Genomic DNA, 16,477 nt, shown 5'->3' with positions numbered 1-16,477 from the left:
CGATGATTCCCAAGTTATTGTGTGTCTGGACAACAGGTAGCTCAGTGTTATTCATTGTGTATGTATCTGTACCTTGATCACCAATATGTATCACAATACGCTTGGGAGTATTTATCGATAACTACCAGGTTCGAAACCATTCAGATAATTTCTCCAGGTCATTTTTAAGTTTTAAACTATCACCTTGACCTATTATCACTCTCCATATCTTGAAATTGTCAGCACATAGCAAAACCGATTAGGAAACGAGGAAGGTCATTTACATACAAGATAAATAATACTGGCCCCAAAACTGTACCCTAGGGCACTCCGCTATGCACAGTTTCCCAGCTAGAAAACTTGGAGTTCACTGTACCCTTTATTGGCTCCCAACTAGTAAGTCTTTTATCCACATTAGTAGATTGCCTTCAACCTCGACATTTCTTAACTTATATAACAGCTGGTTGTTAGGACCTTTGTCAAATGTCAATGTAGGCTACGTCTGTAGGTAACTTTTGGTTTTTAAGAGCTCACCAAGTTTCACGAACCACTAATAAGTTAGTAAGACAGGAATGACCTATTCCAAAACCATGCTGCCTTTCCGAAAGAATCCGCTTTTCATCGGGATACTTAAACAACTTCTTCCGAATAATCTATCCTAAAATTCTAATAACCACGCTAGTTAGGCTAACGAGCCGGTAGTTCTCAGATATATGTTTCATACCTGTTTTGAAGACAGGGCTTACTGAAGCGTTCTTCTAGTCTTTTGGTTATCGAACCTGGGTTACGGATAGATTAAAACATATAATTAAACGAAGTTAGCTAGCTCCTTTAGTAACCTAGAATTCAGTTCACCAGGTCCCGTGGATTTGCCTATATCAAGCTTATTTAGCAGACCAAAGACATCGAGTTCTGTAATGGTCACGTTGTCCAGTGTGTGTGTGTGTGGGGGGGTTTGTATGAACTGATGGGAATAGTGTTTCGACGGTAGTTTGAGAATACTTGAGCTTTATCATGGTCGTCCTCTACTAATAATGAAGCATTACTGTTTCCCCATAGTGCTGGAATATTCCCTCTTTTTTGTCCTTTGGTTTCTATACGAATACAAGCGTTTAGGGCATTCTATAGATTCACTAACAATTTTTCTTCGTACAACCTTCTAGACTTACGGACGGTCGAGGCACATGTATTCCGAGCTTCTCGATATTGAGATTTTGTCCCATCAGTACCCAGTAACCTAAATCTTTCTCACATTCTTCTCTTACAGAGAAGGGTGTGAACCTCCCTACTGAGCCATGGCGGAGAGTTTCTCGGATCACTTGGTGTAGTCCATGGGATGTGGGGTGCAGTAAATTTTAAGTAAAAACATCAAGATACATCTCAAGCTGTTCCAATCGGGGACTCTGGCTCTATTTTCCAATCTACTGACGATGCTGAGTGTATAATATATTGTATATTTGCTTTCCAGACGTTATATCTGGGTTGAGGTGACGCGTGCTCGTTTTTCACAACTATGTGGAAGTCGAAGATTAGAGCTGCATGATCACTTTTACCTAGGAGTGTTATGTAATTAAGGTTCATCACGTCATCCTCATAATGGGTCAATATAAGATCTAGTAAGTATGATTCAGAGTCTGGGTCGTACCTAGTCCCTTCTTTCACATGTTGCACTAGGGCACATGTGATAACTGCATCAACTAGTTCCTGCTCAAAGGAATTTTCTGACAATTCAGTCCTCAGATTTTTCCAGTCTACCACAGTTGCATTAGTCTCCGAGAATTAGACATCGACCACTTCGTCACTAAATATTGAGACTGTCTAGCAAGACCTCATTTACCTCACAAATTCGATTGCGGTAGACCAAACCAATCAGCAGCTCTTGTCCTTTGCATTTCAAGCGGTAACTAATTCGCACATCCCATTCTCATAGGATACATTATCGATAATGGTGAATGGAATAGTATTCCTAATAAATAGAGTTACTCTCACTCCTGTGCGCTTCTGGACTCTATCAGCTCTTACTTACGTAAAACCTTCAAAATCAAGTCCCATACTTTCTATAGGCTGCGTCAGCCAAGTTTCTGTGACTGCGGTTATATCTGGATTGGTATAGTCAATCTGTACACCTAGTTCCGACCGCTTATCGATCAAGTTCCGGGTATTTGTGTAGCACCTTTAGTGGCTTCAGCATAATTCTCTATCGAAGCCTCATAACCCCCAAATCCACAATATTTAGGTCCTATTCGCCAGCATCTAACCTAAGTTTTAGTTCTTTTTCGGCTTCTCGATTTTTTACACGGTCTGCCAGCGATAAGTTCTTACGGACAAAGACTCCTTGAGCCTTTATTTTATGTCCATTCTGCAATATTAAGCACCGTTCATTGGGAGACTTAAATACTTCTTTAAGAAGCCTTGTTTGATTTTGTTCCAAGTTCGTTTGGCTACCAAGTCTATACACTTTAGCAAGCTAACTCCGGAGATATCCTGATGCATAAGCTGACTTAGCAGCTGTTTCATCAACCCATTGTGATGCTCAAAACCAGTTTAAAGTTCTGAGCCTTAATTGCCCTTGATTCTAGGAAAGATAACAGATATGTCACAGTGACAAGACTTTAATTTTTAGGTCACTTTTTTTGGGGAGGGGAATTTCTTGAATATAATTGTGTTGTGTTTTTGTTCTCAACCTGTACGCAATCATCATAATCATATGGATAACATGGAACCAAAGAAAATTTAAAAATATTTATTAGGAAAAATTACATAAATATTGTAACATTAAGCAACGATTAGTTCAGTAAAACATATACTCTTCTAGTGAGTAATCGCATGTTGCTTCTCCAATGGCGCCTCCAATACCAATGTATTGCCAACTACCTGAGCAGAAACAGATAACGGATCAACTGTCTCTGGAATCGCATACGACTGACTGAACTCTGCGAATGAGCTCGACCTTCCATGTTGATCACTCTTCTGCTTATGATGACGTCCACTAACCACAACACGATTCGAGTCAACATTCACAAACAAGTCTTCAGGTTTGTACACTGGGTCCACTGGAACTTCAACATGCAGTCGCTTCCCACCTGAACCATCATCCACATACGACAGACCATGAACACCTGAAATAGATAGGAAAACATACAAATGTTATGATGAAAATGCAACACACACAAACGAGAATAACACACCCACCAGACCACCATCAACACACACACACACATGTTACATCTAAGTCAATCACAACTCCTCTCACCTTTCGCAACAAGAGCTTGTGATGCAGGAACTGCCTTAATCTGATTGTCCGATTTCGGTCGAACAGCCACCTGACCAGACTCGTTCAGCGTCAACGACTGGTTCTGATCAACCTTCACTGGAGCCTCTAACATCAAAACACCATCCTGAAACAAACGCATAGAACAAGATGGAACGAAATATCCAACTATTCTAACATGATTCGAAATGCAAACAACTACAAATACAACACACAATACCACCAGCAACCACGGTCGTCAACTCAACAACTTACATCTGTCATGCGACATTTCAGTTGACTATCATCAATACTCTTCGGCAGCTGCACCATACGACAGAACTCCCGACTACACTTCCTACCATCGGTCGTCGTCTCCTTCTTCGCGTGTACCGTCACACGGTTCTCACTCGACGTCACATTGATGTCCTGAGGAGCGAAACCTTGTGCATCGAATCGTACCTTGAAATGTACCTACGCAATAAACAACAACCATAATAACACTCGTCAATCCATGGTCATATTCAAACCAATTGCACAAAACACTAAACACAACCTATCTGCTCGTCAACACGGACTCACCTTGCCATCCTCACCTACTTCGTAGGCGTCCTTCAGAAAGTCGTTCACTGAACCGGTAGACGGCACATCCAATGACCCCATTCTCTCTCGGATATCCTGGATTTGACGATCCATTTGGTGCATTAATGCGAATGGATTTTCCAAAATTCCATGGGAGAAAGTATCCAATGGCTGAAATTCAAAGTACAAACCGAACTCATCAAATCTCTACTCAAATTTAATGCAAAATCTCCTCACACAATGCATTACTGCATTCCTAATATGCACAAATAACAAACATTATCTCACAAAATCATAAGTATTAATGATCACCTGAATACTGAATAGCCAAACTCACTAATAGTGCAAACATTCCACGTCTCAAACGTCGCATGTCGTCATCCCATCTCTTCCACGAGGAGTCGATCCAGTTGTCCACTGTACTCGGCCAGTCTTCCGTGTATGGTGCGATTGAGTTGCCACGATGAGCACCACCCCCATGTTCCAGGCCAGTCAATAAGTCACGTCTTTGTTTCTCAAATGACCGTTGCTCACGATTCACAGGAATACTAACTGCGTTATGTTGTTTCCCACCAGACATATTGAACACAACAACAGAAGCAGAACAGCAATATGAATTGAATGTCGGCTGTTTAACTCACTTATATAATAGTGGGTGAGAGAATTTATCCAATAATCTCTAGACAGGCAACAGCCAATCAGAACACTAATAGTTCTGCAATGTAATCAAGTCCAAATCTGATTGGTGATTGAAGGACATTTTCTCGAAAGTTCTAGATTTCTCTCGTCCTGTCTGGTCTACGTCAGTATATGTTTGCTCTGTGTCAACACACATTACACCTCATTTACTAGAACTCTCTAGAAAACACTCCGGAATTCTAGTGAAATCCTAGTGCTTCCATACTAATGCTATTCACTACAAATCACAACTGACCATTAGTGATGTCGTACTTGATAATTTTATTTCTATACACATTCATGGTTATTTGGCAAGGACTTCAAAAGCACTCAAATTAATTAGGTGAGTCCCGACAGGATCAATCGGGAATAGTCAACAGACTGTTTATTTGTTCGGCTCATTTTCTTTTTAGTTGAAAGCGGGCAGCCTAGGTCGTTTGGTGAAAACTGAACTATAAACTGTGATTTTCGTGTAAAACAATCAAAATCTTCAAAGTTCATGATACGTCGTACTAAGTGCTGAACGATCTCCTGATGGTCACCTCGAGTTCAATTTTAAATTTTGTGTAAGTCAACCGTGGACACTGTAATTATCGGCACATTTACCTGCTTGGTGAGGTCACCCATTATCGTTGAGTTTTGAAACCTATTACTAACACATATTGACAAATTCAGTCCATGTAATTAAGTTCACAGAAAGTATTTTCACTTTGAAAACGTGTTTATGAGTAATCATGTTTTAAATAATGTTACATTAAACCTTATGGTAAACTCGGACCTCAGGAATTCTCAATTGAGATAGGCTTCATTAAGAATCTGGAATTCTTGGATATCATTCGTAAACATATACGGTAGGATAGTAAATAGTTGCACACTGTAAACATTGTTCTGTTTCATTGGTCTTTTGAAATTGAGTTTCCAATCACAAACTGTCGATATCAGTGTGAGTGTTGTCTCCACGAACCAGAAGGTACAGATGTCCCTGAAAACTTTGACTCAGTGAGCAACAAAACTCCTTGTTCAAACACGTCTGTGTTGGGACATGTGAATGCTTCATTTATGTATTAGACAATCTTTCATATAACACTGTCGAATAGACAAAGCATGATGGTCACTTAGACTATGAACGATAGAGTGTTTCGAGTGAGAGATAAGCAACGCGATCTTGAAGTCCATCAACTAAGCAATTGATTTGATTGCAGTAATCAACTGAAATAATTACTCAAATGTTGAGTTCACAAATCCGAATGCTCTTGTCTTAAACAGTGATATCAATCTTCTTGTCAATTGCTTTCTGACCTTGTCCTTAAAATCACTTTCACTCTTTAAGTACTAAAACTACTACTACTACTACTACTACTACTACTACTACTACTGCTAATAAGAATAATAACAATAATAAATAATAATAATAATAATACTAAAACCACTAATACTACCACTAAAATTACGCCTACAATCAATCGGAATTTGAATGTATTCCAGCAGAAGTTTGAAAGTGACGATAAGCAGTCGTTTACTTAAACTTGAAAATAACCCTGTCATTATCATATCTCTATATGTCGACTCCTAATTTCCAGTTTTAAAATTGATTATTTTCATGTATTCACACCAACTATTTCGAGAATACTGACAAGATATCAATTAACTCAACACTCACAATACTTAATCTCATCTTTCTTATATTACAACGAATAGTTGTGAAAATAGTGATCATTCAGTTGATGTGTCGTCGTTGAAACTAGTGTAAATTGGGAATGAAACGCTTTCAGGAATTCTTATTTCGCTGTTATTGTCCAGACATATGTATATGTTTATATATTATATTTCACATACCCACAGTACATCAAATATCACTAATAAAACAATAACTCTCATCAAGTATTTACAACCCTCAAATATACAACCAATCTCTCAACAATATGGACACGTTTCATTCAATATCATACGATATTTTAATCTAACTAACGGAGCGAGATCAGTGTAATATCGAGGATGTGTGATAAAAACCTTTCCGATTCTTACTAATTTCAACGTCTTATCATTCTTCTAATGATATTGATCTTGTTTGCAACATTTTCTGGGATGTTGTCCTGAAAGTGACCTTCACCTTATCACAAACACCTCCACGCCTTACTTTCACATATTCACTGGTATTACTTAGAGCTGATTTCGATTATTTTTTAACCATATACTTATCGTTTGTGAATAGGCAATCAATCGATTTTGACCACCCAGTTCTGTTTTGTTTGGTGTGGAGCGTTGAGTATGTGAGTAGCAGACGTGATTTATTCTCAAGCTGACAATCAGAATGTGTGAACCTGACCGACTTCCACACGTCATAGTATTTCGTTGCTTAGTGTTGTATAGTGTACATTTGAGAACTGGTATTTCATGTTGGATGGGATCGAATTGATTTTGCTTCCATTTGCAGTTATGGTGGCAACGAAATTTAAGCGGTTTAACAGACGATGTTACGGTGTAGTCCATTTCACACTATTATCGATTATGGTGATTGGAAGTCTAGGGGTTTTATGGAGTTGCGAACGGGTGTGTTCCACTGTACAGTTATCTAGGTAGTGTGTTAGTTTACGTTTCCTTGTCATTACTATTTTTCTCTGTACAGTTATCTAATTAATATTTTAGTCTTTATTTCAAACAAACGAATGAGGGTTTAGAGTATTCGTAGTATTCCTAATATTTTCACCGTTGCATTCGCCGATAGATCTTATATAAAGCACTTGTGAAAATCTGGGAGCACTGTACTACTGTTTCATTCGATTATTGGACTTCTATAATTGTTTCTGAGTAACTTGAAAACGAGTCTCACTGGTTAGTAACTTAAACCTTACCAGACACAGAGTGAGATGTATAACACTATACTTTAAAGATAGGTTGATGATAGTAACATTTGACAATCTCATTATCTAGTGGTTTGTACCGTACATTATCCGTCAGAGTAGGATTGGTTATTGTGATGTTTTAGATTATTTGAATTATAGTATGAACTAATAATCCTAGTAATAACGCAATTTAATCACGAAATATTAGATGAGCGCGAACGAATATACTGTATTTGGAATTCGAAATAAAAACAGTCATCAATTCAAAGAAATCATTGGTTCATATAAACACTACATCCGCCACAGCTTAACTTAGAATGTAAGCCAAATCGGTTGTACGTCTTCTTCTTAAGTTCATCTTACATCTCTTCGACAGTGTATTGGATATGGACCCTGTATTGTCTAGAATGTAATCGTTAGTATCAGGATTAACAACCGTAATTGGGACAGACTCATCTGATTCCTGGAATAGTGTACAATCATCATATCGGTTGTGTAGTGAAACCACTGATATCTAGAATTTGCATTATAGACTTTCCAACACTATCCTTCCCCATGAAGTAATGTTGGGTCCTTACGTCGCAGTGTTATAACCAATACGACGTTCTCAATTTGCATTATCTTCTCAAATCTCACGCTTCGATTACTGTATGTGAGTATTTGGGGATACACACTGATATATAATTTGAGGTATTCCATCAAATTGAAAACATGCATCTGCCTCATACTCATTAGGATAATCTAGGACTTGATTTGGATTCGCTGCCTGTGCAAACTCCATATCTGGGCAAACTGGTTCTCTGACTGCTTCAGGAAAACTTGCTATTCCATCTGATTCATCATACCACTAACACATATTGACAAATTCAGTCCATCTAATTAAGTTCACAGAAAGTATTTTCACTTTGAAAACGTGTTTATGAGTAATCATGTTTTAAATAATGTTACATTAACCCAAATGGTAAACTCGGACCTTAGGAATTCTCAACCCAGAATTCTTGGAAATCGTTGATGAAAGTTCATCAGCTAAGCAATTGATTTGATTCTAGTAATTCTCTCAAATAAATCCTCACATGTTTAGTTTACAAATCCGAATGGTCTTCTTTTAAACACGTTTCTAACAGTGATATCTATCTGCTTGTCCATTGTTTTCTGTCCTTGTCCCTAAAATCACCTTCACCCTTTATGTACTATAACTACTAATACGAATACCAATACTAATAATAAAAGCACTTTTACTACTATTACGGCTACAATCAATCGGAAGTGGAATGCATGCCAGCAGAATATTGAAGGTGCACATAAGTGAAGATAATCGTTCACGAGATAGATATTAAGAAGAGAATAATTGAAAGTTGTAACGATGGATAATTAGTAGTTGTGAAAAATAATTGGGAAGGAGTAGGTTGAAAATTTCTGGTCGTCGGTCTACACTCCATGAGGAGTGACAGACGTGAATAAGTAAGTATTTAGGTATTCAAAAAACGATAGATTGAGGGAGATATAAAGGAAGGTTAGGACCATGTTACAATGAGGGATTGAACACACTGTGTTTTATACAGAAAGGGTAGGCTTAAATTGGTGGATAGCTACAGTCTCTGTTGTTTATACATTTTAACTTGTATTCCTTTCGAACCGATTCTTCTAACTATATGGATGAATGTCAAACAGGATTTGAGTGAAGCAGAGTGACCGGAATTAAATGGATACCACAAGATTGAGCTATTGTCTGACCGTGAAATCCTTTAGATTTACAAGCAAAGTAAATTTCTATTGCTGATAAGTGATATCGTCTAAACGAAAATTTTTATCTGAATTGTCTTTATTTGCCCTCGATTGACACAATGGGATGATTTTGATATTCGAATTTTGAACACTCAAACAAAATGCCACTATAAATCTCAGTAGTGTTGACCGAGTTCAAAGCATTCCATGTAATTGTAGGAAGTGCATCATTGACATAGTTCACTTACTAATATTTTAATGCTTTTTAATACTATCAGATGTGAATCCAGCAGTCGTTTACGTCTACCTGAAAATAACCCTGTCATTATCATATCTCTATATGTCGATTCCTAATTTCCAGTTTTAAAATTGATTATTTTCATGTATTCACACCAACTATTTCGAGAATACTGACAAGATATCAATTAACTCAACACTCACAATACTTAATCTCATCTTTCTTATATTACAACGAATAGTTGTGAAAATAGTGATCATTCAGTTGATGTGTCGTCGTTGAAACTAGTGTAAATTGGGAATGAAACGCTTTCAGGAATTCTTATTTCGCTGTTATTGTCCAGACATATGTATATGTTTATATATTATATTTCACATACCCACAGTACATCAAATATCACTAATAAAACAATAACTCTCATCAAGTATTTACAACCCTCAAATATACAACCAATCTCTCAACAATATGGACACGTTTCATTCAATATCATACGATGTTTTAATCTAACTAACGGAGCGAGATCAGTGTAATATCGAGGATGTGTGATAAAAACCTTTCCGATTCTTACTAATTTCAACGTCTTATCATTCTTCTAATGATATTGATCTTGTTTGCAACATTTTCTGGGATGTTGTCCTGAAAGTGACCTTCACCTTATCACAAACACCTCCACGCCTTACTTTCACATATTCACTGGTATTACTTAGAGCTGATTTCGATTATTTTTTAACCATATACTTATCGTTTGTGAATAGGCAATCAATCGATTTTGACCACCCAGTTCTGTTTTGTTTGGTGTGGAGCGTTGAGTATGTGAGTAGCAGACGTGATTTATTCTCAAGCTGACAATCAGAATGTGTGAACCTGACCGACTTCCACACGTCATAGTATTTCGTTGCTTAGTGTTGTATAGTGTACATTTGAGAACTGGTATTTCATGTTCGTTGAGAACGGTTAACGATCACCAAACAGAAAGAGAATGCTTTATGAGTTTCATCGCTCATCTCTCTCTTTCGAGAAAGTAACTACTATAAAATTCAACAGAGAATCAGGATACCTTGCTCATTCACTTAACAACTTTCAACCAACTCCACTCTAATTGAATTGCTACTTCTATTACATCAAATAAGACAATGACATTATATACGAAACTGAATACATCAACATTTCTGAATAAGCATCAACCGTGAACTAACACAAACATGAAATTAATATTTTAATTATTTGTTGCTACTCCAGGACTGACAGATATTCCTTGAATGCTGTAAATATTTGGTTGACAAAACTCAATGTAACTAATTGAAGCGGATGACATAAAAATTCAAGTCAAAATCAACTTCATTGACGATAACTGAATTCAGTTCAACCTAACTTAATTATTATCGAAAATAAAAATCACAAAGCTAACGAAAGTGTTGAGAATTTCTTGAAATTAAAGTGGATTGAAATAAAGAAAGTTCTATAATGGACAGTTGCTAAAGAGTTATTAATATCATCCTAGTTAGTGATCAATATTGAACGAGTCCTGTCAGTCACTTTCAAATTCTGATCAATAAGTCGGGGTTGTGATAGTGCTACAGTCACATTTGAACAGAACATATATTTAAGGCTTATCATAGATTGGCTCCAACAGGTTCTTGTTTGTTATCCAAAGGAAGATTTCAACAAGTAATCCTCATTCCGATTGCCTCATTTTCTCATTGAGAATTATAATTGGTAGATATATCCAAACTTCCACACTGTGTTAATAATTTATTACAATACTAATGTATGAATAAATGGTCATATATGCTCTGTTCAATCTCCAATTAATTGGATCCATGTGTACTTATGGTGACTTCATTTTTCATTACTAGTAGTATTCTCTTCGAAATCTCCAAGATGATGATAACATTTGATTCATTATGAAGTGAGTGTCGAATGCACATAATGTAATTGCGTTGTTCACTTTGATTTGATTGATTGCTTGAACTACTGATAAAGAATTATTAAGTTTTTGCTACCATTTTCAATACAAGTATTTTTGTATGGAGTTGCTGATAAACTACGGAATATAATACTATTCTGCTTCAATTGTTGCTCTGAGTTTATTCATATTCATAGTGTGATTGAATAGTCAATCAATTTGGAAGTAGGACATATCATAGTTGAATGTTTTGATTATTAGTAGTACATTGTAAATGAATTTTATTATGATTAAACTTCACTAGAAAAATATTAACAATTATTCACAATTGAATTCAGAAGCCTTGGTTCAGTTTACCTGAATTCGACTAACATAACTGATGAGAATTTGTTCTGCTGAAATGTTGAAATGTCAAGCAAATAAAACTCGATTAGGTATATTCGTTTCGACCAAATGTACACTGAAAGAGAAATCAGTCCAACCTGAACTATACTTGGTTCATGTCAGTACAGACAGCTGAATTTTCGAAACAATCCCGATATCTACCAACTATATAGTGACATTTGCTATTTCGTAAACTTTTAAGCCGTCTCAACAATCTGGAGTTGTTGCCAACATAAAAGTGTAGTTGTACTCTGACTCCGAATAGTATTTGACGATAACGATATAGTTTGTAGGATTCTAGACAGGTAATCTTAAGGAAGTATTTTGCATTACCCATTTTGTTGGCATTCTACTCATTTATCACATTCGTCTGAATATAATAACTACAAAGACCAGATTTACTTGTGATATGTATTTCATCTCCCTTTTTGTATAATCTTTTAAATCTATACGATGTAGTTTACCTACCTCAAGGTCTGAGTAACGAAAGAGAGCTCCCTTGAAATGTGTCTTGAGCAAATTGTAGTTCGATATGCAATTCACGTTGTTGATCACAACAGTAATTTAAAACTCATGATACTAGATAAGTGTTGTGTCACTTCTCTTGAACGGTAAACAAAATGCACATTGAATAACACAGAAATGAAATGATAAAATATATTTCATTTAAATAAACAAGATTATTCAGATCATATCACTGTTCCAATTTATGACACTTCATCAGAGGTGCTTCCAAAACCAGCGTTTGGTCAATCACTTGAGCAGAAACAGACAATGGGTCCAGTGTTTCCGGAATTTCATATGAATGAGTGAATTTAGTATAGGAACTCGAATGATCACCATTCATGTAGTGACAACCCGAAACCATAAATCGGTTCGAATCAACACTGATGCACAAATCTTCAGGTTTATAGATTGGATCCAATGACATTTCAACATGTAAATCTCTACCACCGTTTTCGTTTTCAACGATGGAGTAACCATGAACACCTAAGAAGAGATAAGGAAACGAGCTAAACTATAAATAACAAATGATCAAACAATAAGTGTGTAATATAAGTACAGATGTATTTGGCTCACCCTTGACTGCCAGTTTGTGAGCATTTTGAACTTGATTGTGTGATTTAGGCCGAATGGCGATCTGACCGTTATCATTGAATGTGAGTGATTGGTAGTCAGGTACATTAACTGGAGCTCCAAGCTTCAACACACCGTCCTGAAGTAAACGAATTAGCAACAGATACGTTTAATTTGTGAGTGACAATAAACAGAACAAATGATCTCATATACAGTGTTTTGCATAACTCACACTAGTTAGACTACAATTCAATTGGTTGCGGTCGATCGATTTAGGGAGTTCAATTACGCGACAAAATTCACGAGAACAACTGGAATCTTCCGTCTTTGTCTCCTTCTTTGCTTGTACTTTGACGTAATCGTCGGTCGATGTCACCTTGATATCCTTGGGTTCAAAGCCCTCCAAATTGAAGCACACATGAAAGTGCACCTACAAAATAAAACACACTGTTTGGTTGTCCGAGGTATTTGATGTGATTTCGTCAAAGTGTTCAATAAAAATAAGATATGAATTCTCACCTTCCCATCTTCACCTATTTTTGTTATACATGCTGCTTATTTCGAACTCTTTCGTATGGAGTACTACGGTAATAACAGTTGACGGCTTATAACAATCCTTTAAACTACGAGTCATCAATGTTGTAATGTTAAACAATAAATTGTTCATGTTTTAAAAAGCTTAATTACATTTTATTGTTTGTTAAGTAAACATAGGTCTCCTTTGCGGTCTTTCTCTTCAGTATGTTTGGGGAAAGAAGTTCAAAATATCCATCTTCAGGGGCTAGCTAAAATATGATTTCGAAGTTTGAGAATTTCTTTAATTAAAATAATAAATTTTATATCAACGAGCTTGAGCATGTGAGTGGTCTAAACGAAGTGAGAGATTACAAGTATGAAATCTAAATGACACAGTAGTAAATTTTATCAGACTATAATATAGGTCTAGTACATTGTGGTTTTGACAAATATATAAAGTATTGGTGGCGAAAGAAATTATATTTATCCTTATGGTTGAGATCTGCAGTTACACTGAGACATCCTACTCAACCGTATGGAGTGTTTATAAGAAGCTTGTCATAACAAATTTGGTTGGTAATGGTGATAATAATCGTTTTTCGAGTTTGATATCATGCAATGTACCACAAAATGGAGGATAACTGGAAAATGTGTGTGAAATTGAGGAGATTACAAAGTTACGTCAGCACAGTTACCATTCAATATAATGTAATCAGTATTCCTTGTGAGAGTGTAGTGTCACATTCTGAAAACTGCACAGTTTTTGGAACCAACACGAAACACTGAAAGGAAATTATTATACATGTAATGTACTTTATTCAGGACGTGAATAAATAGTAGCAAATACTATTTAATCTCAAGTGTGAACCTACTTCTTTAACAAACGTTTTACCGCTTTTACAAGCATTCTCATAACTACAAGTCGTAAATTGAAATCTTGTTTTCCAGTCCTATCCTTATCAAATTCGTTGAGAATCTAAATGATCAACAGTTTGAAAGAATCCACAACACTGATCAAACATTAATCCCCATCGAACTCTATATGGATAATTCAGAAGTAACTGGATGAGAAATATCTGTTCCATACACAAGAATCTGCAAGAAAACAATGTGACCTGGTCGTCTGTTTCTCCATCATAAATTTCAAGAAACTATAGATAAGTCATTTACTGATCTCTTTTACATATTGTCTTCACTCTCCTTTTATCCAACTCCCTTTTATGTATTTCTCTATACTACTTGCTAATATTCAGTAAACAGTGTCATTTCTAATAACATGTGAGTGCATGGTGTGAATAGTGTGGGATTTATTTGTTGTTGTGTTATATTCTGAAGCGTTTGCATGATCTAGTGACATTCATTTTTAATTGAAACACGCGATAATTTAAAAGACAGACGGTAGCTGAAACCGACGTCAATGATGGCTGGTTATCAACAGTCGAATGGAGACTAATTGGACAAAATCTGGAAGGTAATGGGTGTAAAGAAATGGTGAAGGAATGTGAAGAAGCCAAACGTAACGGTTATAAGTGTTCGAAGAGTGTATTCACAATTATTAATAATCTTCATGTAATTATTACAGGAAGCATTTTCCTTTGCATAAATATTAATTCATCAACCGCCACAGATACATAACGAGTTGTGTTGTGTAACTGATCGACATATATTTTCTAATAATGGAGCTGTGTCGAAGATTAATCTTAGTTTCGAACTTGAATTCAACACGTATCTCGGTCGTTTAGTTGTTTGAAACTTGGTAGAGCCGGAACTATCTGTTGGACTTCAACTGAAATTCTTTCAGATTTGATCAAAAACTGTTTCGGTTTTGCAGAAGGACAGTGGTATCCAAGTGTATTGCAACCTACACAATCCATCATTTTATTGCATCTCAACTTTTATGAAGGACACAGGAATTCAGATTATGACTATTGGAAATTTGTGACATTTATCAACAGGGTTCAATTTCAAAAGCCCTTAGAGTTTATTTGGTGAAGTAACGTTAATTTTGATGTTATACACAACTCAAACTTATTACTTTAAGATGTTAACATGAAAGGCGAAATAAAGAAATACATATATCGATGGATCTATATCAACAAAGATATCACGTTTATAAAATAAACCTGCCAATTTCTTATTTACATGAGAATATTCCTCCATATTTTCTGATTGCAGAATACCATCTTATGCATTTCGGTATATGATTGATGATTCTACGTAAATTTAGAACAGTGTGTTCTCGTAAATCAATAGGTGCCATTCTAACATGGTGTAGGTTTCGTTTCTAAACCATACAATAATTATAACTAATTGTCAGAATATTAGTAGTTAAATGACATAGATCAAAATAATAATCACTGATGCATTGAAGACTAACCTCCAGAAATCATTATATTCAAAAAATGTAATTAGTTGCCTCTCCAAAATGTTTAAATATCAATACTTATTTATGTATTCGCTAATGAGAAGAAAAGTAATGATAATTTGGAGATATTTGTTCCTGTGATATCATTTACTGAAACTGTTCAATAGTACCAAAAGTTAATTAGTACTTCATTTGTATTGGTTGTTTGGATCTTCCCATTGTTGTATAAGACTGCAATTAATCAGTCTCATTATTGGCTTATGAGCAGCACCCCATTTCACAAGTCAGTGGCTATCTGGGCTCAGTAGTCAAGAGAATAACATAATGGCAATTGAAGCAAACGCTACTGGGTTCGAGAACATTGTTAACATTAACTCTCGGATGCAGGTACATCCAGATGACGAGTCCAAATAGAGTGAAAGGAACATCATGGATTCCACTGCTAGCTACCAATTATCTCTAATTATATTTCTAGTGAATTATCGTATTTGATAGTCCTCCGAATAAATAAATTGATATGAAGCTGTTAACAGAATTTCCAATTATCAAGAATGGTTCACATAATGACAATCAGATTGATGAAAAGAAGTGATATGAAAATAGTTTACACAAATTTAAAATCATTTCAGCATCGCCTCAAACCTCAACGACAAGAACATCGATCTATTACTGTACACCTTTTAGTTCTAATCGTGGACGGAATAGATAAGATGTTCGATAATGAAGCTTTCAGTCGACTTGCACTTCGCTTTTAGTAACCATGCAAGTTAACACTCTGTGATGAGATTAGAAAGTGTACGATATGTACTGAACTATATTTACATACGTGGTGGGATAGTCCATTTGTTATGTTGACATTATTAAAACAGTCATCTGATTGCTTAGGTCATGAGACAGTTCATGGTTTATTCACGTGATTAGTTTATCCTAATTT

General features: G+C 35.9%; 3 protein-coding genes across 3 annotated transcripts; all 3 read right to left on the bottom strand.

Moving 5' to 3' along the window:
- Positions 1-2,790: 2,790 nt before the first annotated feature.
- On the bottom strand, positions 2,791-4,391 carry Smp_049250 (putative heat shock protein-HSP20/alpha crystallin family; the record flags this gene model as incomplete). Its single annotated transcript, XM_018794689.1, has 5 exons — positions 2,791-3,098; positions 3,233-3,377; positions 3,506-3,703; positions 3,812-3,897; positions 4,124-4,391. 5 exons carry the CDS (start codon positions 4,389-4,391, stop codon positions 2,791-2,793), a joined length of 1,005 nt encoding a protein of 334 aa, XP_018649076.1.
- Positions 4,392-10,970: 6,579 nt separating this feature from the next.
- Smp_048060 (putative alpha crystallin A chain [Contains: Alpha crystallin A chain, short form]) lies at positions 10,971-11,117 on the bottom strand (the record flags this gene model as incomplete). The annotated part of the gene is given in 2 exon segments (XM_018794688.1): positions 10,971-11,039; positions 11,043-11,117. Coding segments are annotated over 2 exon segments (144 nt in total).
- Positions 11,118-12,228: 1,111 nt separating this feature from the next.
- Smp_048050 (putative alpha crystallin A chain [Contains: Alpha crystallin A chain, short form]) lies at positions 12,229-14,154 on the bottom strand (the record flags this gene model as incomplete). Its single annotated transcript, XM_018794686.1, has 4 exons — positions 12,229-12,575; positions 12,666-12,801; positions 12,895-13,092; positions 14,071-14,154. Coding segments are annotated over 4 exons (714 nt in total), but the record flags the coding sequence as incomplete, so codon positions are not given.
- Positions 14,155-16,477: the final 2,323 nt, after the last annotated feature.

This window comes from Schistosoma mansoni, chromosome 1, assembly GCF_000237925.1.
Source record: "Schistosoma mansoni strain Puerto Rico chromosome 1, complete genome".
Classification (NCBI taxonomy): domain Eukaryota; kingdom Metazoa; phylum Platyhelminthes; class Trematoda; order Strigeidida; family Schistosomatidae; genus Schistosoma; species Schistosoma mansoni.
The sequence above is the reverse complement of the archived record's forward strand: the minus strand, read 5'-3'. Positions and strand labels throughout refer to the sequence as shown.